At 33.3% G+C, this 26,842-nt stretch overlaps 1 protein-coding gene across 37 annotated transcripts in view; it reads left to right on the top strand.

The window, feature by feature from the left end:
- slo (calcium-activated potassium channel slo) overlaps positions 1-26,842 on the top strand; it is a 139,511-nt gene that overhangs the window by 94,499 nt on the left and 18,170 nt on the right. For 15 of the 37 annotated variants that reach the window (XM_076532436.1, XM_076532433.1, XM_076532446.1 and 12 more), the window contains exons 12-16: positions 7,550-7,705; positions 8,893-8,969; positions 21,054-21,104; positions 23,550-23,570; positions 25,734-25,796. In XM_076532436.1, coding sequence (XP_076388551.1) covers positions 7,550-7,705; positions 8,893-8,969; positions 21,054-21,104; positions 23,550-23,570; positions 25,734-25,796 — 368 coding nt within the window. Of the gene's footprint in view, positions 1-561; positions 675-7,549; positions 7,706-8,892; positions 8,970-9,431; positions 9,468-14,017; positions 14,087-21,053; positions 21,105-23,549; positions 23,571-25,733; positions 25,797-26,842 lie in introns of all 37 variants that reach the window. The other 22 variants (XM_076532445.1, XM_076532447.1, XM_076532459.1 and 19 more) reach the window with 10 other exon arrangements.

The raw sequence follows: 26,842 nt of genomic DNA on the forward strand, positions 1-26,842 counted from the left end.
GATATCAAATTTCAACGTCCGACCGTATAAAAGCAATCAATAAAAGCAAATGGAAGATAGGTAAGCCTTAGGACATGTAAGCAGTAGGTTAACTCGTGAAGGTAATTTCGTACCAGTAGATCGAAGGCATATCACTTTCATCGTGTGTCATATCCCAAGGTTGTAGTGCTCACGAGAGGTGCTCATAGTCCGTACATCCTCCATTTTGAGCGTATCACTAGGGACGAATGTCCTAAAAACAAACCCGTTGGCAGATCTACTTAGGAGTTTCGCTATCACCTGCTAAATTTTCAAGAGCTTCATTTCACGTTTTCGGATCTGAAGGAAACAAGAAGAGGATCGCAGTGATAATAAAGATCGAAGAACGTTGACAAGGAACATGCAACTGATTCTCGACTTGAAAGATGTTATTTTGTTTGTCGATCTTGTATGAGATAGTCTGTCTTGTTTGCCTGCACGACGAGAAGCAGACCACTGGTCAGCGTCCATCCTCGTGTCAGGTCTATCCAATGTATTTTGAAAGGTTTGATGACGTGGGGCCCTGATTGGTTGGTGTTTCAGTCGCCGGATACTCAGGCATGGCAGAATGATTACCTGCAGGGCACGGGCTGCGAGATGTACACGGAAACCCTCTCCCCGTCCTTTACCGGGATGACATTCCCCCAAGCCAGCGAGTAAGTTCTCGCTGCCATTGGACACACACGCAGATTTTTCAATACATTGACTAAAACAACATTATACACTAGATCCACGTACATAGCTTCAAAAGTAATGAGACTGAACTAATCAAAATCAAAATCTACGAAGTGATTTATTTACAAAATTATGTATTAATAATGATATTTCTTCTTAAATCTTGTAGCAATGATGATACTCTTCGATATTTTAAATAAGGATGGATAAATAAAATGATTTGGAACGTGACATGGCGTCTTAAGCCGTCACTACATACATTAATCATGACAGTACATGTGGCAGCGGCTTAAGGCTACATGTTATATTCTAAACTGGTTTATTTGCATTGAAAAGAGTCTGAGAGTAATATAAGAGGTTATAAGATAAACTTGAACTAGTTATAAAAGTGATATGCGACCTTAAGACGTCACCACATAGATTAACCTTGATAATCCATATGGTAGCGGCTTAAGACTGCATGTCATGTTCTAAACTGGTTTATTTGCATTAAAAAGAGTCTGAAAGTAATATAAGATGTTATAAGATAAACTTGAACTAGTTATAAAAGTGATACGCTGCCTTAAGCCGTCGCCACATACGTTAATCTTGATAATCCATGTGGCAGCAGTTTAAGACTGCATGACACGTTCTAAACTGGTTTATTTGCATTGAAAAGAATCTGAGAGTAATATAAGAGGTTATAAGATAAACTTGAACTAGTTATAAAAGTGATATGCGACCTTAAGACGTCACCACATAGATTAACCTTGATAATCCATATGGTAGCGGCTTAAGACTGCATGTCATGTTCTAAACTGGTTTATTTGCATTGAAAAAAGTCTGAAAGTAATATGAGATGTTATAAGATAAACTTGAACTAGTTATAAAAGTGATACGCTGTCTTAAGCCGTCGCCACATACGTTAATCTTGATAATCCACGTGGCAGCGGTTTAAGACTGCATGACACGTTCTAAACTGGTTTATTTGCATTGAAAAGAATCTGAGAGTAATATAAGAAATTATAAGATATACTTTATTAAGCTGGAGACATGACATGCAGCCTTAAGCCGCTGCCACGTATAATTTTGACAATACGTGCAGTAGTGACTTAAAGTCTCAGATCTGCAATTTATATGTTTAAATTAATTTCAATTGTGATATGCTTCATTAAATTTCCACCATATGAATCTATTTTCTGATCTCTATATAACTATCAATTTATTCATATCGTTCGATGGCTGCATATCATTTGAGTGACCCACTGACTCAAAATAGTATTACCTACCTATTACTTATCGTAAAATTAAATAAACCAACGACAAGACCGTGATAGTAGTCCAAATAAACTAGTTTAAGAAGTGACATGCCGCTTTAAGTAGCTACCGTATACAGTAACGACTTAAGGCTGCATGTCACGTCTTAAATCAGTTTCTATACCTTCCAAAGTGTACATATCGCAACAATTTCTTTAAATTCATTCTCTAGTACACTAATCTGAATTATAAATCAAGTCTCATCACTTTTGTAATAAACACAAACAACCATCAGCTCTCAAAAATTCATTACAAAACGAAAACACATATACGCACATATAAAGACACTTTTAGAGGACATTCGAGTGCGAGATTTTGTTTTTTGCCTGTCTGTATCGTTGATCTCGCACACTATTTTTTGTGTATCTCTGACATTCCATTGTGTACACATGTACATATGACCACATACTCGTACGTGGATTGCGAATGTCACCCCTCACCTAGGATTTTTTTCATCCTCTGAACGTTTCTTCTTCCATAGGAATCTTTTTTGGCTAGCGTAGTTTGATTATGTTTTGTTTGGTGCGTTCGTATCTTTTGGATGTATTTTGGAATTTTCCACAATTTCGTCCAAGTATATATTTTTATCTTTTTCGTTTTTTGATGACATTTTTCGATTTTAGCAAATCGTTTGCTCGTTTTACAAATTTTGCATCAATTTTATATACTGCCGTAGAAGTAGTTATCGATTTTGGCGGGTGGGTCAATGCAGACTTCTCGAACAAAGATTGTTTTTTAAATAACAAAATAATTTTAGTAGTGAAATATATATATTTATGAGAGACTTGATATCTATATCTACATATATGGCAGATTTTCATTATATTGCCATATATGGAGATGTATTAACAGACAGTTTTTTAAATTTACTGTGTGTTGGGTTGCAGAGAAAATAAGGTACAGTGGATATTAGAAACTTAAAATAAGAAAGATACAGTTGTCTCTCGTTATATTGCCGCATACAGTCAGTGTAAAAAGTATTCGTACAGTAATTAATTTCAAGAAAAATGTTGTGAAACGTCATTTATTAAAAAAATTTGAACAAATAAAAAATACATACACATTCTTACATAGAATACATAGACATCTAAGAATATGTATGTATTTTTTATTTGTTCAAATTTTTTTAATAAATGACGTTTCACAACATTTTTCTTGAAATTAATTACTGTACGAATACTTTTTACACTGACTGTATATGTTAAAGGCTGTTAGATTGTTAAAATTCTAGGATCTCAACGTCTCAAGTTTTTAAAATTGTACAATATAAAAATTTCAGACTTTCAAAGACTTGAAGTCCCATTTCCAAAGTCCCGAGTTCTAAGAGATGGAAGTCCCAAAGTCTCTAGAATCTAAAATCCCTAAATTTCTAAAGTCTAAAGTCCCTAAATTTGTGGACCTCAAACTTGAGTTGAAGCTGCAATCTGACAACGGACGTTCTACCATCAGCAGTGATCGGCCATCTTCGTAAATCTTCGTGCGTTACATTCGTAGACAGAGGTGGCGCCACTGGTCAATGTAAAAGTCCAGCATCGGCAATATAACACGAGACAACTGTAAATATGAAACTATGCATTTATAAATGCACTGATACGCAATTACGTTTACAAAATAAATATATTTATAAATAAATTAATAACTTTTCAGCACCTAGCAATTATCATAAATTAAATGAATAATAAATAATAAAATTTTAAGTAACAAAAGAGGTATTAAAAAAATTTTGTTCGAACGAAGTCTGCATACCTTCCTTAAGAACATATAGTATTGAAATTTTTACAATTCTTTAACACTTGAAATAACGATATACATTTTGAAATAAACAATATGGACGTGCTTAAAACGTAAATACAATTTTGCACACTGAATATTTTATACATAAATTTTTGAAAGGATACGTGGAAAAGAGTTTCCTTTCCGTTTGATCCTTACCACATTGTGTGTTAGTAGATGTAACATTCAGATCTTCTATTAACAAAATATGGCGTTGTACACGCATGCCTGGTGCTCTTTATTTAAACAAAGTACATATGTTGAATTTTAGACGTGATATGTCCACTCGGATTGAAATGTCATATCTGATATTTTATATCGTGACATTTTTTGATCAATTATTTTTATCGTATAAAAATATAATAAACGTCTATTTAACGCTACAGGTAATCAATTTTTTATTGGCATTATGGATAATTAATATCTTTACGTGTACTATTTATTTCATGTGGTCTATGGTTTTTATAAATTATTATAAGTTCCATGAATAATAGAATTAATAATACAATTATTACAATTACAATAATACAATTTAAGTTAAATATTTTTTATTTCTCTTTATTTAAAAATTATTCTGCACATGTGTGAATCTCAAGAAAGATTTAATATTAATATTACAATATTTCATAAAAATTAATATTATATGAAACAAATTTGTTACAGATAATAAATTATAGTCACCTTCTGTTTTTTAATATGCTTTTAATAAATAAACTATAAAATCCATCAGAATAATTTTACTTAAAAATGTGTACATCGAATTAGTATTCTCAAATTATTCCTTTCAAAAACAGTGTATGATAAATTTATTCCGATAATAAAAATTATATTAACAACACAGAGATCTAAAAATTATAATAATTAAACAAATTGTCTTTTCTTACAAGCACGTCAACAGTTTCGATTAATGTTTATGTGTTAAACATTATTCTTCAAATAAAATTTCATTTCTTGGTTTATAGAAATGAATATCACATCTGTTTGCTATTTTATTATATTTATAATTATTCTTCTTTATTCAATTTCTGCACCGTATTTATTATATGCACTGTTAGTTGCCAAAGCTGGGCACGGTTTTAAACAATCAAATCGATTAAACATTTTTAATATTCTATTTTATGCTAGTTGTACAATTATGAAAAATTATAATTTTACAAAAAAAAAATTAATATAACATTCTTCCACAGTAATTGACAAAATTACTTTATACTAGACAATGTTTTTATTTTATGGACATATTAAATAAAATTGTTATGAATCCTGTTTATACACTGTTACAATGTTATTATAATTCGTTATTATAATTTGATATTATTATTTAGAAAAGAAAGAAGTGACTCTCGTTATATTACCATGGACAGAGCTGTGAAAGCAAGGAATTGACATTCAAAATATAAAAAGAACTTTTAAAATTATAAGATGCCAAAACTAAAGAATTTTGAAGTTCCAAGTACAAGGTCCCAATATTGCGAAACTCAAAAATTAAAAAATTCCTAAAGTACGAGGTCTCAAAATCCCAAAATCCCAAAGTATACAAATTCAAAACTCTCAAAATCACAAATTGCTGAAACTCAAAGATTCCAAAATCCCAATGTACTGAAATTCCAAAACCCCAAAATTCCAATGTACTGAAATTCCAAAGTCCCAAAATCCCAAACTTCTGAAATTCCAATGTACTAAAATTGCAAAATCCCAAAATCCCAAAGTACTGAAATTCCAAAGTCCCAAAATCCCAAACTTCTGAAATTCCAAAATCTCAAAATTCCAATGTACTGAAATTCCAAAGTCCCAAAATCCCAAACTTCTGAAATTCCAAAACCCCAAAATCTCAATGTACTGAAATACCAAAGTCCCAAGATCCCAAACTTCTGAAATTCCAATGTACTGAAATTGCAAAATCCCAAAATCCCAAAGTTCTGAAATTCCAAAATCCCAAAATCCTAAAGTACTGAAATTCCGAAACCCCAAAATCCCAATGTATTGAAATCCCAAAGTCCCAAAATCCCAAAGGTCTGAAATTCCAAAATCCCAAAGTCTAAATCTAAAAATTCTCAAATCTATACTTAATCAGAAACTTAATCATCAAGTTTCCATACTAACGTGTCATCATCCGCCATCTTCCTCAACCTGCGGCCATCTTCGTGCGCTTTCGTGCGCCTTCGTGCGCCCTCGTGCGTCTCCGTACACTACAACAGCGCTTTGAGCGTTCAGTAAACTACATACAAAGAAAAAACTTACTCACAATGGCAATATAACGAGAGTTAACTAATATTAAATTAAAACTAATTAAATTTACATTAAAATTACTATAGACACTCTCTACATTATAGTTAATTACTAATCAACATCCGAAAATCAGGGACTTTCTCCACAAAATTTCCTTGAGAACTAAAATACAAATCGTCAAACCGACACCAATATTACAAACCGAAATTCTTATTTTACGCTACCCCTATTATTTGCGTGTGTAAGGTTGTTAATTTCGCTCAGACGTTTATCTACTGATTTTGCACAGTGTGTAGTTTTGTTATCACGAGTGGATACAGTTCACCTTTATTGCGAGCCATTTTACTCAATTTGAACATTAGACCTCTTAATTGCCTATATTACGTCACATTAGATAGCTGCAGGAGTAATTACAATAGTTTGTTGGTCTCTTCGTCGAGTTTGGGATTAGAGTAGGATCTTAGAGCAATTAGTTTAGAGAACACTAGACTTCTTCCATCTTTCGCATGATCTTAGATATTAATTAACTTTTTACATTACCTATTTCCCTAATTGACAATTGCTGAGGTGCTTTATTTGCATGTCGTACTTTGGTGTTTTGTGTGGTGCTTTGTTGGAATTTGGCAAAACAGAGCGTTGCCTAATGGAGATTGCCTTAGGTCTCATGGTATAATTCTCCTTTGAGATTACTTCTATGTTTTGTACTGTGGTAAAAAGGTCACTATCATAGTACAAAGACTCACTATAGCGTAAATGAATCACTCTGAATTTCTATAACAAAGATAACTTTGCAGGAGAAGTGTAATTCAGGGGCAAACAGTTGAACAATGCTGTATGAAGAGAAATCATTTAAACTAATTTTTGTTGATGTGTGGAATTAATTGTTCTAATGGAAGTGGAAGAAGACTATAATCATAGTTCTTACTTTTGAAAAATACTCTTTACCTGTTGGCCCATTATTGTGGGCAGATCGAATGCTCTTGAAGAGTCCATGAGTGCCCATTGACTGCATCATGGCATATTGATGTTAGCTTATATTATACATATCAACTTCTATGTATTCTAAATACATAATTCTCGACATCCACGTTACCTCTATGCAAAACTTAAAATTAAAATACCTCAAAAACGAAGGCCCATTCTGAAAAAGTCCAATAACCTTTTCATTACCCTAAATGCTTGCTACGACCTCCACAAACTATTATTCCAAAAGCGATCGCCACATCTGTGTCCTATCTTCTACAACACATACAAACAATTAATTTTGCAACCTTTTTACAAAATATTCAAACAGTTAAAAATATAATATAATAAATAAAGAGACGCTCTGTTATGCCTTAAAATGTAAATGCAGCAATAAAATAGAATGTATTATACAAGTTTGCATGAAACTTAGAATAAAACTTATGGATGCCTTATCATGTTACTAATATATTAACTTACATGTGACTTATCCTATGCCATTATATGTTCTAGGTATAAGTGTTTTCTAGTTGCGAATAACAGTAATATTGTTTGATATAAATGTGAGCATGGAATATTATGCAAAACTTCGTCTTAGGTTATGCTTCACGAAGTTGAAGCTGTTGCTGCTGGCGATCGAGATAAAGGGCGAAGGAGGCGGAGACAGTAAGATCTCGATCAATCCACGTGGTGCCAAGATCGTTGCAAATACTCAGGGATTCTTCATTGCTCAATCTGCCGACGAAGTGAAACGGTGAGGATAAATTATTCGTTAAAAGAAAAAATAAATTATGTGAGTGATTAATGGATACAACGTGGTGGTTGTAGCAGAACTATAGTTGTTGTGAAACAGAAATTTGAGCATTTTGAAGCTTGGGAATTTGGAGAATTTGAGGAATTTAGGGAATTTAGCGAATTTAGGGAATTTAGGGAATTTAGAGAATTTAGAGAATTTGGGATATTTGGGAAATTTGGGAAATTTAGGGAATTTGGGAAACTTGGGGAATTTGGGGATTTAGGAATTTTCATGATTTTAGGAATTTTGGGGATTTGGGGATTTCAGACTTTAGAATTTGAGAAATTTTGGGAATTTGGGAATCTTGGGAGATTTGAGGAATTTGGGGAATTTGGGAATCTTGAGATATTTGAGAAATTTGGGGAATTTGGAAGATTTTTGGGGTTTGGGGATTTGTGGAATTTGGGGAATTTGGGGATTTAGGAATTTTCATGACTCTAGAAAGTTGGGGATTCGGGAATTTGGGAATTTGGGGAATTTGGGAATTTGGGAATTCGAGAGTTTGGAATTTAGGGCATTTAGGGAATTTGGGGATTTGGGGATTCGAGAGTTTGGAATTTGGGAAATTTTTGGATTTTGAGGATTTTGGGATTTTGGGAATTTGGGAATTTTGGGATTCGAAAGTTTGGAATTTGGGAAATTTGGGGATTTTGGGAATTTTAAGAATTTGGAAATTTTGGGATATTTGAAGAATCTGGGAAATTTGGAGAATTTGAGAGATTTAGGGTTTGGGGAATTTGGGTAATTGGGGAAATTTGGAAAATTTGGGAAACTTGAGAAATTTGTGAAATTTAGAAAATTTGGGAAACTTGAGAAATTTGGGAAATTTGTTCATTTTGAAAATTTGGAAACTTGAAAACTTTGAAAATTGGACAAATTGGAAATATAAGAAATTTGTGAAAATTAAGAATTTAAAAAATTTGAAATAATTTGCAATTTGGGAAACTAGGGAAATCTTATAATCTGGAAAATTTTGAAATATGAAAATTTGGGATTAAAAAAATTTGACAAACAAATATTAAAAATTAAAATATCAAAAACCTTGAAAACTGAAAAACCTAAAATACAGTTTGCACCTGCAACGTCACCTGTCATAAAGCAATTAATCCAATTATAAAAAATAACGAGTAACTTTCTGTTTCTAGGGCGTGGTTCTATTGCAAAGCATGCCATGAGGATATAAAAGATGAAACGCTGATCAAGAAGTGCAAGTGTAAAAATTGTAAGTCTTTAAAGTCTAATGACATCCCTTTAATGACATCTAATTCTTTCCGGATTCTTTGCTCTCGAATCTTTGACTAATCTAATTCAAACTTTATATCGGTGATTATATATAATATTATATATATATAAGAATAATAATAATTAATAATTAATAATATATGTCTCTATGTACATAGAGTGCTCTACGCACCAAACAATTGCGAATCACACGTGATATAATTTTGTTAATTAAAAAACTCGTGTGACTCGCAAAAAATGATCAACAGCTATACCGGACGAATCACATAGAAAAAAAAAGATCTCTCTGTTTCCGTGATCTTTTGTAATCCGTGATTTCCTTCGCCCTGTCCTTTTTCTTTTTCTCTATGTTCCTTCAACCACCGAAAGACGTAGTAGTAATTACCGCGACAATTAACGAATTGACATGGTTGTGACCATCCTCTTGTGATATATGATCTAGTGGGGCAACAGCAGCGCTCCTGGGGCCGGGATTTAGGTAACGTCTCACACTCGCTCGCTTAGCCTTTACTATCATCTTCTGACTATCTCCTTTCTACTTTTTATATTTCACCTTCTTCCAACTTCTGTCCATTAACTACTGATATTTGATTGGTACGTTTGATACTTTCACGATGATTTCAATTGGTCGTCTGGTTGTGGGTTTCAGTCGTGTTTTGCTTTTGTAGATATTGCATTGTAGGTTTGTACTACATTTTGTGGATATTGCAATGGAGACTCATTTTTTAAGGGATTTTTTAAGGGATTTGATTCTTTTTCTGGTTTACATATTTGTATAATTATATGGGGGATTATATTTTAACAGTTTAAGCGATAGCTCAACAGAACTATTAATCGTGGAGTCAGTGGTAGCTCCATTAGGACTTACGCATTTAGACAAATATTATTAAATATATGATATCTATGAATCTGGATTAGATAGAGATGGATTAGTAACTTATAACAGGACTTATCTATGATGGGACAATATTGAATTTAAGGATTAATAGGATAGAAAGCAGACAATTGATGTAGAAGAGGTACCTAGGCTGTGACATGTGAATCATGTGAGAATGCATGACATAAGAAGCAAACTAATGATACATTGTACAAGGACTCATACAATAAAGAGCAGATGTAGGCTTGATGTAGAAGTCTCATTTAGGATGTAACATCTAGCCATTATCTTATGAGTCATAGCTAAGTTTAATCTTGTGAGTCTAATAAGATAAGTGCAGACTGATGATGCAGGTTTTAGTTAAGTGACATGTGAGAGTTCAGAGTAAGGAAACTCATGATGTGGGTTAAATCATGAAAAGACCCAGGTCAGTAGTAGAACTGCAGGTGAACATAGTGTTATTTAGGATGTGACATATGCTGGGACCTGGAAGGATGTAATTAGTAGACCCTGAAAGTAGATCAGGCCTTATTTAGCATGTGACATATGTGGAGTCATGTAAGGAGTCATAGGATCAGCAGAACACTCATGATGAAAGACTTTATTTAGAATGTGGCATGTGATGAACTGTGAACAGTAGACACAACATGTAGAGATCTAAGTTATCAAAAGGAGATATGGGGAATGGTGAAAGGATACATAGGGTGTACAATACATTCATTATGTAAGGAAGGTGTTACTTAAGATCTGACATGTGGACAATGAGATTCATAGAATAATTTAGTCTGCCATCTCAGAAGATGTGCAAATAGTCATAGAATGTGATAGTCAGTAGGATGTGACAATACTGAACAATGTGATAGTCTAAGTATTACATAAAGAATGTGGAAAGAGTCCTACGTCAAATATAGTGTCATTAGGTTACCATAATGTTGCTAGGGATCTAGCATGTAACATATGAAATGGACCAATGATGCAAAAGTATTTAGAATATGTCATCAAATTATCAAACTAGTAGAATAACAGTACCTAACCAAGATAAAGTCACAAGAAAAACTAAAAGACCTAAGACAAACTGCAATATTTATTAAAAATATCAACCACAAAAACATAACACGACCGAACCTAAAAAATCAATCAACGACTAATTATCATCGTGTCCTTCAACTTGCTTCTATAAACCCCTTCGTGCACTTTGCTATCCATCCCCCTTCAACTTCCCCTCTCCCTCTCTCTGTTTATCTTATCTCTGTCTCTCTTTCTGAAATAGGCATACATATATTTTTGTCTCTGCATATTTCTGTCTCTCTTGTGTGTCTTACTTGTGTGTACATATGCCTTCGAGTTTGGAACCATTTTATCCTGCATATTATAAGCAAAAGACGGTGGTGATGATGATTATGATGATGACAATGGCAATGAGATGATTGCACTTTTAATTCCCATTCAGAGACACTTATTCAACACGATTGCGATGTTTACAGTCGGGTATCTATTCGTTTTTCACGGTTTCCGTACTCGTTTTGTTCCAGTCTTTTTTTTAATTTTCTTTCCGTTCGCTGCGAACTCTGTATTCTACGACTTATTGGTTTATGGAAATTCTGATTAAATTTGGTCGTTCAGGGAGTTAGCAGCACCTTGTTATCTGACCCTATGACGGCGGAGATGGGTCTATTTTGACCCAGAATGACTCATGTGTTATGGACACTCAAAGTTTTTAATGGAATGAACGTAGAGGTTATTCACATGAGTATCCTAGTATCACATTTGAATTTTTTGGTTTAAATTTGGACTTTACTGTACTTAAATCATGTAGTATCGTTTAGAGGGATGTAAAAGACTCTTTTAGAAGCATAACAATTCACATAGATAGACCAAGTGACCTCCTAGAGGCGTAAATGCAGTGATATGCAGACCACCGGCATGTCACCTTCGAAGCTCAATATTTGGCGAATAACTGATTCAAAATTAGTGGTACAAGTGTTATTTTGAAATGAATTGATCAGGTATCTGAGTACGCAATAAAAAATGTAGGTGCTCCTTAAAAATCAAACTGTTACCTTCGCAGGACTTTTCAAGGTCATTATCAAATTAAATATTAACTATACGTATCCTTCGTGTCTTACAACTTTAATCTAACAAATTCTTCTAGAAAGCGAACCCTAGATAATTGTAACATAAATAATTGTCTATATACTCAAATAACTTCTCTGTGTCCAAATACTGATGTGAGTAACCGAATTAAATTTGAATCTCATAAAATTCCCGCCGTCAATGGGTGGTAAATATCCGTCACGTGAAAAATGAAATACCATTGATTACACGTTTGATATGTTAACCCTTATAGTTCTGTCAGTTGGCGCATGTCCACCTGGCCAATCAAGAAATTTAGTCTGCACTTCTAGTGTGTGCCCTTCTCGCTCGCCTTGCATGCATGATTAGCCCCCCGAATTCGACCCTATGGTATGATAGCTTCTAAAATAAAAATATACTCATTCGCTCTCTTTCTCTCAATTTCCTCTCTTTCTGCCTCTCTCTCTCTCTCTTTCTCTCTCTCGCTCTGTCTTGAATTTTTGGGCTCATCTTCGATCGTATGAGAAGTTTCACTAACGGAGCTCCATCGATAGGTTCGAGTATCTTCTGTGATATGTCTATTTTCCCATAGGAAACATCGATGGCTTGGCGTAGGGCATTCATAGGGACTTCATTCAGATTAATTCACATATCATATGTACACGCACACGATTCATTCGAAATAATGGTCAAGAGTACGTCGTGATGATTTTAAACCCTGGGCAATCTTTCGTTAACTGAAAAGAAATTTCGATAGGATGTGAAATATTTGGCGAGCTTTGTAGCTTTTATTTTCAGTGACCTTACCCTGGCCGAGACATACTAACCGTAATATGTTTGGTTGTGAAATTGTAATCGAGCTGGATTCGTATGTACATTTCGGATGTATGAACATGTAAATATTGATTGTAAATAGAGAATACGTTGGGCAAATCATATGCCCGGGCACAGGGAGATTCTATGGGCAAAAGTGAACGAAAAATGTAGAATAACATTTTTTCATAGGAAGCTTCGTTTTCGAGGAAAATGAATTTGAATTGAGGTTCTAAAATTTTTAGGAAAATTTAAAATTGTACAAAATCTTTGAACAGATGCAGTTCTATGGGTTCTGGACCTATAAAATACTTCTGTCAATGTTAATAACCGAGAATCGTTCGATTGTTTACGATTAATATCGACAATCAACGAAATAAATCGTAAACAGTCCAGTATGGTATTATTACCCGCATCCTTCTATCATTACGACTTCCCTGTGTCATTCAACAAGTTAAAATTCGAAATTCCGCGGTGCACACGAGCATGTGATCTCGTTATGATGCCACATTCTAGAAAATGGCGTTCCAGTGATCGTGAATCATGTACCAAGTCGAATAACTATGCGAGCATTGCTGTATCTCTGAGTGCGGGCACGAGACGCAACGAACTCCTTGCGCATGCGCCCTTACGACTTTCGTGAGGCTTCACACGCATGTGCAGTGATCTTTGCTTGTCATTCAAAGCATTAACACGTTCAATCCCAAACCTGTTCAATAAAATAATAGAAAAAAATGTTTAAATCTCAAAAAATTATTTTTGTGCAGACTTAGATGGGATATATTTTATATACCTAAATTACTTTTACATATTTTTGTCTTTGAGCTACTGTATAACCTTTAAAGATGGCCGCCTCTGATCGAGACTTAAAGCACAGTCGAGACTGAACGTGTTAAAGAAAGTTTGAAACCGATAACGCTATAGTTTAACATAATAGATAACAAAAGCTTCAAATTCAACTTTCTCAAAAGCTAAGCTTCTTATGAAAACATTTCATTGGCATAATTTCTTTCCAGTTTATTTTTTTATATAGAATCACCCTCTGTCCGTCTGTACCATACACTGTATATAAAATATAACTACGTCCTTTTATTTTAACACCGTGAAAGAGTCTCTGGGTTTCATTTTTTTTTTATGTCCTTCTCTTGTTGCTCCTCTGCTACACTTCCGGTTACCCTCCAGCCTTTCTTCCTGTCACTGCAGTACAATATCCCTACGCGACTACTCACGAACATGTGTCCGGGCCGATCGGTCGATTTTTACAGATGTGGGGATGATGATGATGCAGACCGGCATGGTGAAAGGAAACACTGCCTACAGCAGTTACCTGGACGGTACGCGTCTTTGTACCTTCCTCTCCCTCCTATTAATCCTAATCGACATCTTTTGGTCGCATTACTTATCAAATTTTATCTGAGTCTTTGATCAATTCCTCTGCTTGAGTCTGAATTCATACCTGATTAATGTACTTAACCCTTTCGATGCTGTTGGTGTTCGTAGATTTGAACTAAGTTCATTGATATGGTAGTTTTAATATTAGGGAAGCTTGTAGGAGTCTACACTAATGTTGTAGATGTTTATAAGGGTTTGTACTAATGTTTTGGACACCTATGGAGGTGTACACTATTTTGTGGATACCTATAGGGATATATATTAATGTTGTGGACATTTATAGAAGTCTACATTAGTGTTGTGGACACTTTGAAAGGTCTACACTAATGTTGTGGACAGCTACAGGAGTCTATATTAATGTTGTAATCATCTAAAAGAGTCTACACTAATTTTGTAGTCATCTAAAGGAGTCTACAATAATTTTGTAGTCACCTGAAGAGGTCTACACTAATGTTGTGGTTATCTACAGGGGTCTACACTAATGTTGTGGATACCTACAGGGATCTACACTAATGTTGTAGTCGCCTAAACAGGCCTACACCAATGTTGTGGTTTCCTAAAGTGATCTACACTAATGTTGCAGATACCTATAGGGGTCTACAATAATGTTGTGCATATCTAAGGTGGAATACACTAATGTTATAGGAACTTATAGTATTATACACTAATGTTGTAAGCATTTATAAGGGTCTACACTAATTTTATGGTCGTCTATGGGCCTCCACATAATTTTATAGACCCCTAGGATAGTTCACATCAAATTTATAGACATTTATAGATAACTACACTAGTGTTATAGACTACTATAATGGTCTACATTAATGTTATGTACTGCTATAAGACATTACATTAATGTAATGGACTATTATAGAAGTCTGCTTTAATGTTGAAGACCACTATAAAGAACTACATTAATATTATAGACTACTGTAGATATCTACACTAATGTAGCTTCTTTTAAGGGTCCAAACTACCTTTGAGGGTGCCATAAAAGTCCACACTAACTTTATGAGTTCATCTAGAGTACATTAATTTCATAGAAGCTTATAGAGTTCCAAACCAACTTTACTAATCGTAAAATATAGCTTCTCAATTTTTTTATTAAAAATTGGCACACAAAATGACATGAAACCACTAACCTCAAAACAAAATGGCCACTTTGGAAGTTACGTGAGAAAAATGAAAGTTCCTGATTTTGAGGTTAGTTTTTGTCTCCCTATAAACCATTATTCACCTAAGATTAATCTATCAGAGTTCAAAACGATGAATAATGTTTCCTGTTCTTAAACAAAATTGACGTGATCCTAACCTGACGTGACTCATTTCACAAAATATCACGTCACTAAAGGTGTCTTAATATCGCATGAAAAATGATTAAGCTTACTCCACACAGTGCAGCTATTTTAAATTGAAATCGTTGAGGGCAGAGGTATATCGTGGACGTAAATTGCAATAACGAAAGGGTTAATTCATAACTAATCAAAAAATATAAATATTTGCATAAAAATAAAAGGCTCAAGCAGAGTAGACCGGTTTGACATCTAAAGAGGTAAGATGGTGTAAGTGATGAAAAAATGGGAGAGTTTGAGTTTCCCTCGAACGATCCCATATCACATACACTTACTCCACGGTACCTAAAATTCAATTCCTTTCGTTGGTATTTTGATACATCGTTCGAGTCGTATTCTTTCTCGCTGGGCTTTTGCTAGAGCTGTGAAGTTTGACGAGCATCCATTCTCTATCAAAGCAGCAGCGTCGAATTCAAAATGGACGGAGGTCGATTACGTTGCCGTAAATGTATCCAGTTGCATTTTTTTCAAATACGAATTGTGGCTGTAATTTTTCACGAGAAATCGTTGCTTTTTTTCGCAGATACGCTAATTTCGCTAAGCACGTTCCACCAGATCGTTATAATTCTGTGTCTACACGTTTAATGGCTGTTATGGTTCCTACTGAAATATAGCGTGGTCGTAAACGTCAACGGTAAATTGACACGCGTCAAACAATGAGATCCGATTTCTGACCACGCTTTACTTTAGAGGGAACTGTTACGTTTCACCGATTAACAAATTTGCTTGTTTCAGGCTTGTCGTTGATAATTCGTTGTTTCAGTGTGCTTACGTACAAGCATCATTCATTTTGTCACATTTGTAATTGAACTTTTTCTCCCTTCAGCAACGTTCAATATCGACTTGTTATAAGGGTACTTAATATTCAAATTTTTTAATATTTGTTATTTTTTTAAATAGTTACAAGACTTTACTAGTTTGAAAAGATTGCAAGGATTTTTATTATTATCCTCAACTAACCTGGGTTTTACTCTGAAATGTAGCTTCAAGACAAAGATGGCTGATATTATTTTTCACACACTTTTTTGGATGGAAAAAATAAAAATTGTTTATCATTGTTTATTTTTGTTATAACCTAGCATAATATAAATTATGTTAACCTAATCTCTAATATCATTTATTTATTTAGAAGATGAATAACTTTTTTTTATAAATTTTGTTTAAACGTTACAAACAAAAATTGATCTTACAATTTCTATTTTACTATCTAATAAATTTTGTAAAAAATAAATTTATTTTTTGACAAGGTTAAATGAGGATAATTTTAAAAAATAGAGATATTCTATTTGTAAAAGAAAAGAGTGCCAATAGCTTTCTTTAAATTGGAAATGTTGTTCAAAAAGTTTATTGCTTATCAATTTTCTCGCTTGATATAATAGTACTTTCAGAATTCTGATGTCATTTTGTATATAAAAGGAAATTTGTTTTTATCAGCATTGTCCTTTTATACCATGCAAATCTTTTATAAACAATTTTTTGTAACTTCATTACTTAACCTATTGCAACTGCAAAATTTAACTAAAAAATTAAACATATTTTCTATATTTTATTATTTTTTATTTTACTTGCAAATTATGCAATGTTGCAAAATTGCAAGAAAATTTGCAATGTTGTATTTTTTCTTAACAAAAGATTTGTAAGATAAAATATTCTTTTTGTTGCTTTTAATTAAATTAGAAAATGAAGAAAAGTCTAGTAATGTTAAAAAAATTAGTAGTTTGTTCAAAAAATAATAACAGACGTATGGTATAATAGTGACTCAGGGGTGGATCCAGAGTGGCAATCGCCCCTCCCACAATTTAAAAAAAAATTTAATTTTTCCTACCAGATACAATAAACTTTTACTTTCAACATACTTTAAAAAATAAATAATTCAATCACATGAATTTATAACAAAAAATATAATTACCTTTCTCAACTCTCTACAGTCAAATAAAAATATCAGAAAAATTTCAAACGCCAAATAAAAATATCAGAAAAAGAGATTCGAAAAAAGAATGTTACACATCTCCCCCACCCCCTGACTAGATCCGCCCCTGCCATGACCCGCTTTATTAAAAATGTGTGTACGATTGTGTGCCAAAAACTAAGATTCTAGCTTCGAATTTTTTGAAATATTGAATAATAAAATAATACGTTACAAGTGAATGCCACCGGCTCTTCAGGTTCTAAGTTTACGCGGATGATGATGATCGATGCCCAGGGTTTATCGAACACAACGCGGTTATAAATACTCCATTCTCCCCTCATATATTGCGCATTCGATACCATTCATTAATATCACAACAATAATGTTGACACTATAATTAATATTTATTATACCTGGAAGAAAATATATATATTTATGTATATATGTGCATATCGGCCACTGCAAAAATACGACACCGATTGTGTATCTGTCGTATACTTGATGTGTTCTAACCCTCTCTCTAGGTCGAACTTACATTTAATTATAAAAATTCCTCTTGTCGATTGTCCCACAGCAGCGCACTTTCTACACCCGTTATAAACGTTATTATTTTTTATTTATTCGTTTGAAATTACTGTACGAGTTAGTTTGATTGGAGGTCCGTTCATGATGGTATGTGATATGTCAGACACGTAACGTGGCACGATAAGATTTCAAATTTCAAATAACATTCATTATGGAATGTTATTTATGTAAATTTTTATGCTTGTAATATTACCGTATGGTAGGTTTTAGATAGGATTTCAGTGTGAAATATCAAGTTTAAGAATTGTTATTTATATAAATTTTGATGATTGTGGTAATGTTATCGTATGGTAGGTTTTAGACAGGGTTTCAATGAGAAATTTCAAGTTTATGAAATGTTATTTATGTAAATTTTTATGCTTGTGGTAATATTACCGTATGGAAAATTACAAACACAATGACATTGACATTCACTTCTGAAGAGGGTTCTGCAATGTCGACGCCCCTGATTATTACAGTATTATTATGGATATTTTCTGCATATTGTTGCTCCACTTTTGACAACCATTTTGAATACATACTATCTTCGAAATTTACAAAATTAAAAGAATTATAGTGCAAAATGAATAAAGAATTTTTTATTTAACTTGACATACAATTAGAGAATTTTTAATTTGGTTTAATAAAAAATTAGAGAATTTGCACCTCCTGCATTGCAGACCATTCTTGAAACTCCTCGTACAGAAGGAACACTGTATATTTAGGTTTATAATTAGTGAAAGCAATTAAAAATTAGAATTATAAAATAGTACAAGAATTGTCAATTGAATTCATCACAAAATTTAAGAATCAATAATTCTTTTATTGAAACTCTACTTTTGAAGCGTCCTGTATATTAAAGCTGTTACCTTATGAGATATGCAGGTGAACAAAGATTATACCAACTAGTACATTTCCTGTTTTTATATTAACAAAAATTATGAAATATCGTGACTGCCATGTTGGATGTGTGACATGTTTTGTACAATGTGAACGGACCTTAAAATACGTTTTCATGTGTCAGTAAATCACGATTCTCAATGACATGCTATGAAATATCTTCTAGCTTTTATGTGATAATAGGAATCATGTCTTTTGCTGTTGAAGTGACTCTTCTATGACACTATCATGTCACTAAATTTTTGTCATTTTTAATATCATTGAAATTGTTATTTATTATTATTATTAATTAAAGTAAAATATATTTGTAGTTTCTCTATAACATAGAATATTTAAATTTTCATTTTATACGTTTCAAAATTATTTTAATTCAATTTTGAAAATTATTGCACATTAAAATTTTAATGAAATTTGATAAAAAATTGATCTATATCCTATTTAAGTTATACTCTCCTACAGACATTCTAAAATTAAGATCAAGCTAGGTTATATAATGTCACCTGACTGAGACAAATGTCACAGTGTCTCAATAACAAAATACCATGTCTCCTAATAATCTACATTCAAACATCCACATTCAACGAAATGTTGACACTCAATGTCATAAAAAACGACGTAACATTACATAACATGTGAATTAAAGACAGCCCTTAATATCACATAAAAACTACATCAAATTTTATGGCATGTCAAAAGACATAACTCTTAATGTTACGTGAAAATGACATTCAGTGACATGTCTGTAAAAGTCGCGATTTAATGTCACATGAAAAATGTACGTACAGTTGAACTCAGATATAGCGTAGTCGTAAAGTGCCTATACACACTTTTAATTTTTAGAGTACAACCAACAGATGTAATTCTAAATTTTTATGGTACAATCCTATTACAAAACACAGATTACTTATTTCCCCGGTTTCAAGTACTTTCATGTTTTTACAATTTTACGACTGCACTATATCTGCAAACGTAACATTCGCTTGCAACGTGGACCTTCGCGAACCTATCTGTTCTTTTTAGAAGTATCTATGTTAGATTTAGGAACCTTACAATTAGGTATGGATAATTAGAAATAAATCGAAAATTCAGATTTCGAAAAAATTTTGAGAGTTCAGAGTTCAAAACAGTAAAGTCATAAAAGTTTAGATTTGAAGAAAGAACTCTGCTCCACTTTTTATTTTGTTAAAGTCACTTAAACCACGATTTATTGACAGACTACAAATTTTAATGGACTCTCGTTATATTGCCACGTATGGTATTATGACGCATCTGTGACAATATATAGTTAAGATACAATTCGGTTCCTAAATAAACTTAGAATCGAATGTATTAATATACAGAAATTATGGATTGTAGTAGACTCTCGTTATATTGCCACATGTTGTATTGTGACGGATCTGTAAGAATATGTATGGTTAAGATACGATTCCTGAATAAACTTGTCAGAAGCAAATGTATAGAAATTATATATTACAGTAGACTCTCGTTATATTGCCACCTGTTGTATTCTGACGAATCTGTAACAATATACAATTAAGATACGATTCGGTTCCTAAATAAACTCAGAATAAAATGTACTAATATACAGAATATATAATGGATTACAGTAGACTCTCGTTATATTGCCACCTGTTGTATTCTGACGGATCTGTAACAATATACAATTAAGATACGATTCGGTTCCTAAATAAACTCAGAATAAAATGTACTAATATACAGAATATATAATGGATTACAGTAGACTCTCGCTATATTGCAACAATCGACAATGGCAGAAGATCCTTGAATTTCACTATACATCAAATTAACCGAAAAGTTATCTTTGATATAGTGACCATAGATCCCCATGCCATACAGTAACCATAAGTACGCCAATAGCGGCAATATAACGAAAGTCTCCCGTAATCTGCTAAATCTCCCATAGTCAAATGCTTCGACGTATCGTTTCTAGAATGTCTCACCACTATAGAAACTGATCTCCTAGCAAAATATCTAGTTTCCTCACATCCTCGGGGCAACTCTCCGGGCAAATTTGCCCCCGCTAAAGGTCTACGTTGCACTCGAATCTTCGACTCACGTGACACGTCGATCGAGACATTCCTGTCCACCTGTTGCCACCTCCCGCATTTAGGTTCATGTTATTTTGATATGACAACTAACAGCTCTGGTTCTCCTCCCTTCGGGCAGTGGCCACATTCCGGAAAGGCGTGCGAGCTGTTCAGATCGTTGGAAAAACAAGTATGTATCCCCCCGAGTGTAGATTGTGTTCCACGTGTCATTCCTTTCATTCTCTCTATTTTTCTTTTCGTTATTCTTTCCTTTTTTTGCCAATAAATTCGAAGAATTTTAGATCTTTTTTTTTAAGTGATAGGAAAAAGTGGTTATAAAATATATTTTGTCGAGGTTAGTAAGATTCAATTTCGATCTATTAATTAATAGAGATAGTATTTACTTTCGTAACGATTTTAATGCATAATACAGCAGGAATAGTTTCTTGAATTTTGATCGAAAGTTGGAAAACATAGACGTATTTTTTTGCGCTGATTTCTGTAACGCCATTCGAACTCATAACGATAATAATTGATTTCAAAGTAGAATAATGTTAGTGTTTTTTGAGTCTTCTATTGATGTGATGTTCTTTCATTATCTTTTTTTTTTTCAATTTCTTTCTGTTGGCAACCGAGATTACATATTTCTATATCAGTGTTGTTCTGAATGTAGTTCTCTGGAGGTATGTAAATGTTCTTTCGATGGTTAATTGTTGTAAGCGAATTATTTGAGACTAATCGGTACCGAATTTGCGCGATATGTGATTTGCCTTGAGTCTTGAACTATGTACTTCCAACTTAATTTTGCATCGATGTTCAGTATTTAAATATTTCAAGTGTTTTAGAATATCTTAGAACTAGATGATTAATCTTTGTTTCTGAACAAGTCAACGATTGTGTCGAAAAGTTTTTCCAACGGTGTCCCGATGTTAGCTTCAATTTCTTAAGTGTGTTCGATTCGTTACAAACTTTCGACTTTCATACGCGATCCATTGTGTTCACAGTGCTTATATGCTTCAACTTATTTTATTAGGTAAATTGCAATTTAAAATAAATTATTTAATTGTGAAATAATCAGTTGAGGACATCAGGACAATTTTCTAATACAACATAATATTATAGTTTAAATAAATCAATTGTTTCTTTAACAATATAAAAGAATTAAAATATTGAAGGTTTCTACAAAAACAATTATTGTGGAAGATAATAATTGAATACAAGTAGTATATTGATTATAAATTTTAATATTTACTGAAGTGTAGAAATTAATGTGCGTGGCGACGGCTTAAGGCTGCATATCACCTCTTAAAATGGTTTATTTAAGTCACAATATATATTGCGTTGCTTTAAACAATTCTTCTTGTATTTATTCTTAACTTAATCTAACAGTGAGCAACAGAAATTGTAATATGAAATGTTATAATACAAAGTATTATAGAAATATAGAAAGAATAAACGTGGAGACGGCTTAAGGTTGCATATCACCTCTTAAAATAGTTTATTTGAGTCACAATATATATTGTCTTGCTTTAAACAATTCTTCTTGTATTTATTCTTAACTTAATCTAACAATGAGCAACAGAAATTGTAATATGAAATGTTATAATACAAAGTATTATAGAAATATAGAAAGTATAAACGTGGCGACGATTTAAGGTTGCATATCACCTCTGAAAATGGTTTACTTGAGTCACAATGTATAATGAGTTGCTTTAAACAATTCCTCTTGTACCTGTTCTTAATTTAATCCAACAGCATGACATGTTATAATACAAAGAAACTTGTTTTGTACGTGACATGCCACCTTATTGATAATCAGTACCCAAAATCTTTAAGAAGACATTATTGAAAATAAGTCAGTAAACCACCAATATATTCCACCGATAATTCAATAGTACATATCAAGTGCAGATTAATAACTCTTGTGGCAGCGGCTTAAGGCAGCATATCACGTCTCAGACTTGTTCATTCGAGTAAGAATGTACATTTCAAAAATTGTTCTGATGATTATCCTTGATTTAATCCAACAATACACAGTATAGTAACAACTTGATATGTCACAACCCAAATAAACTATGTTCAATGATGATATGCCCCCTTAAGCCGCTGCCACGCGTGACACTTTTCAATGCCTCCATCAAGTCAGATATATTTAATGATCTTATCTGTGTTATTATATATAAAATAACTGTCCCGATGTCCACACATCAAATATCTTACAATTGTAAGCAATGTCTGAAGCAAATAAGTCTGTGTAATTGGACAACAATATCTACTAGGCAGGTACAAATGAGCGATGTGTGCACAGGATAAAAATGTCAAATAAAAAGGGATTTAAACAGTCAATAATTAATTTCATTAGCATCGCTCATTAAAGGCAAACATTATCATTTTCTCACTTCTAATTCACCTATGGCCCACTCGTGTATGCATATATGTGTGTGTATATACCATCACTCACTTACACATATGCGATTAAACGTGATGAGTATATCTATCATACCTAGACTCACCAGTCTGTGTGCCCACTTCACAATATACACACCAAACGTCATGAAAGATGTCTTTTAACTAACTTTCTATGTGTCTATCTGTTCGAATTTTCTTCTCTTCGTCCTCTACCACTACTACTTAGGTGAAGACTTCTCGTACACAAGTAAGTTTAATATGGAGCCGGTGTATAATATCCGTAATTAATATTTGTATACACACGTATGCGTCTATTATTACGTATCACGCGATTATGCGAAACGCGTATCGTAAGAAGTAGGCTATATTTGGCCACCATCTTTTCAGGATAAATTGTTTAAATTATTCTTTAATGTAATTTTAGTGGATTATGAAATCTCTGATACAGAAGGATATTAAGTTTACTAATATACAGTAGATCTTCGTTATATTGCCATGAAGGCTACTGTAGTAAAAAATTGGCAATATAGGAAGAGATCATTCTATGTAGAAGAATCTTGTTATATTGCCACAGATGGGAATGCAGAAGATCCAAATGCCCAAAACTTTTAAAAATTAACTTGTAATTTTTAAAATTCTAAGAATCAAAAAATCTAAAATCTTGAAGTCCTAAGGACTCAAACTTGTGGGTTCCAAAGTGTCAAAATTCCAAAATCCCAAAATCCTAAGAATAACCTTAGTCTTACTTCCATATATGACCCAAACTCAACACCCAACGAAAATGTTTAAATTCTTAAATCATCATGTAGTACTATTACCACAAAGGACTTTTCCATGTCTCCCATTTAAATAAATAACAATTGCCCTATTATTTAAAATGGCTCTCCGATTGTATCCCAGAGATTTCATCAATTTTCAATACTTAAAACTTAAAAAATTTCGAAAAATTAATTTGAAAATTAATGAAAAGAAGGTGGCCCCTCACGTATATCGCGCGAACAACAAACGACGCGAGTTCGCAATATAAATAACCGCAAATAATTAACAATCGTCGAGTTTCACTCTAGCTTCACACTCGCTGTTAAAAATTTTCCTCCGTATTTTCTGCTTTGGCACGATAGAATCCTACAATCTTTCGAATTCTCTAATCTATTGCACAATTTATACTTGTAAAGAACTCTGCACTCGCGATACCAAGTAAATATTCACATCTTAAGAACTTATTACTGCATGTTCCAAGCATGATAAGTTATCTTTGAACAGAGGCAAAGACATTTTTGCAACGGATCGTTCGATTTCGTTTCAAGAAACATTTGTATATTTCTCCATAGTTGATTCGATCGATTGTTCCTTGCCTCTGTCGATTTTATTTAGCATGAAAGTATTGCTTGCTCATCCTGTTTCACTCTATTTACTGTTTTAAACAACGTTTGTACAACGCGGAAGAGATTTGTTCGCATAATTTTATTACTCGTCCGCGTTGCAACGAGCAATATTTGGAACGGTAGTCTGAGTAACAAGTACAGTGCCGAGCACATTAGCCTCCTTTAGGATTAGATTTAAGTTCTGTTACTACGTATTATACTGAGGCACAATATTCACTTATTATTTAACAATTAAATATTGAAACATAATATTAACAAACTATCTTATTCAATTACCTATTTTATACGTTACTAAATGACGTAATTTACTTTGCAATAAGTAATAAAGAAAGTATAATACATGTTCATTTTAAGATAGAGGAACGATGGATGCACGAGCGCAGGCTGTACTGCGCAGGTAGCCTCTGATTGGCTCTCGCGTGTGACGTCATGCGCATGCGCAGTGCGGCGTGCGACCAGTACAGCCTTACGTTACTATTTTCTTATGATATCCACTAAAATAACTATGGTACAGTTGATATTATGTTAGTATACTATCTTGTATAGTATATTACTGTATTTAAAAGTTACTTGACAGTGTAGTACTGTACAGTACCATCAATTAAATACATTTACTACACTGATAACTAGTAACTATATTAATAGTACAAACTTCTTCCCTGAAGGAGGCTATTATGTTCAGCAGTAATACGTAGTAATGTTTAGAATGGTATTTTATTAAATAAAGTTCGTTCCAGCGTGACTTCGTTACAATTAACGATTAGGTGTGATAATTTATTTTGAAAAATTTATACGATTATAGGTGTTGGAAGAAAAACACATTTGTAAGTAGATGTGTTCGACTCGATTATACTTTAAATTACAAACTTCGTGTATGTATCTGTTTGAACGCTGGTACGGAGCTCGATTTTAGTCAGTTCGAACGCAAAAATTAGCAATAGAGAATAGCATTAGCGAATAGAGTAGCTAACTAGACCTTAGGTGAATTAGTTAGGGTAGCTAACATGTGTAGTGGTTTGTTACAGACGACCACCATCCTCCCCCTACATTCACTCCGCCAGAACTGCCCAAGATGGTTCACGTAAGAGGTACAGTCACACCTCAATCAAAACCATGCTATAATTTTGCAAGCTGCTCTTCTTAAATCGATCACACAGTATATACCGGTACACCATAACTGATTGCTTTCATCTCTCGAACGAAAGAACTCGAAGGGCTGCTTCACGAAAAGTGCTTCCCTCTCGACTTAATCTTTATCAATTGTCTGCACTTGATTATCATTATCTTTTGTCCTTTTATTTTCATTGTTTTCTTCTTTTGTTTCCTCTGTATTGAATCATGGACGTGAAAATATATAAATCCTACAACTCTAATGATTTTTGCTCAGTAGATAAAATTTTAGGAACCTCCATCCACGGATTCTTACGTCCATGATTGTAACTATCGATTCCCACTTTTTTCAAAGATTTATCAAACTTCGATAATAATCCAATTATCATTAATTTACACGGTCACGAGAAATTACATTTAATAATATTTAAATGTGGAAACCCTCAATTTAAAATGTTGCACTAAACCTTCATAAAACATAGTTGTGTTAATTATAATTTGAAATTGCTATTTTAGACTGGGCCTGCTCAACTCAATGTTCCTCGTACTACGATTTTATTATTTCAGGCAAGGTTTCAGTCTGAGTAACTAATTAAGTCACTCTGAAAGCTGACCACGCCTCTTGAGTGTTTCACCACGCCCTATAGGCGGATAACCACGCCCATTCGTAGCTAACTACGCCTATTGGGTGGCTTACCACACCTCATAGGTTGCTAACTACGCCCCTCAGATGACTTACCACGCCCTTTGAGCAGTTAACCACTCCCCTATTACTTATGTACACCTATTGAGTGATCTACTATACCATTTGGATGTTAAATCACATCTTATAAGTGACTATCCACCTCTTGATGGTTAACTACATCTTTTGAACGATTCATCGCGTCCCTTATGTTTATTACCCTTCTGTTTATTAGTTAATCTACTCTCTACGGATAGCTAATCACCTTTTAGTGACAAACCACGTCTCTCGGATGGACGCCACTCCCACTGTTCTAATAACGCCCCGTATGTGGCTACCACA

Source organism: Megachile rotundata, chromosome 6 (genome assembly GCF_050947335.1).
Source record: "Megachile rotundata isolate GNS110a chromosome 6, iyMegRotu1, whole genome shotgun sequence".
In the NCBI taxonomy this organism is placed as follows: domain Eukaryota; kingdom Metazoa; phylum Arthropoda; class Insecta; order Hymenoptera; family Megachilidae; genus Megachile; species Megachile rotundata.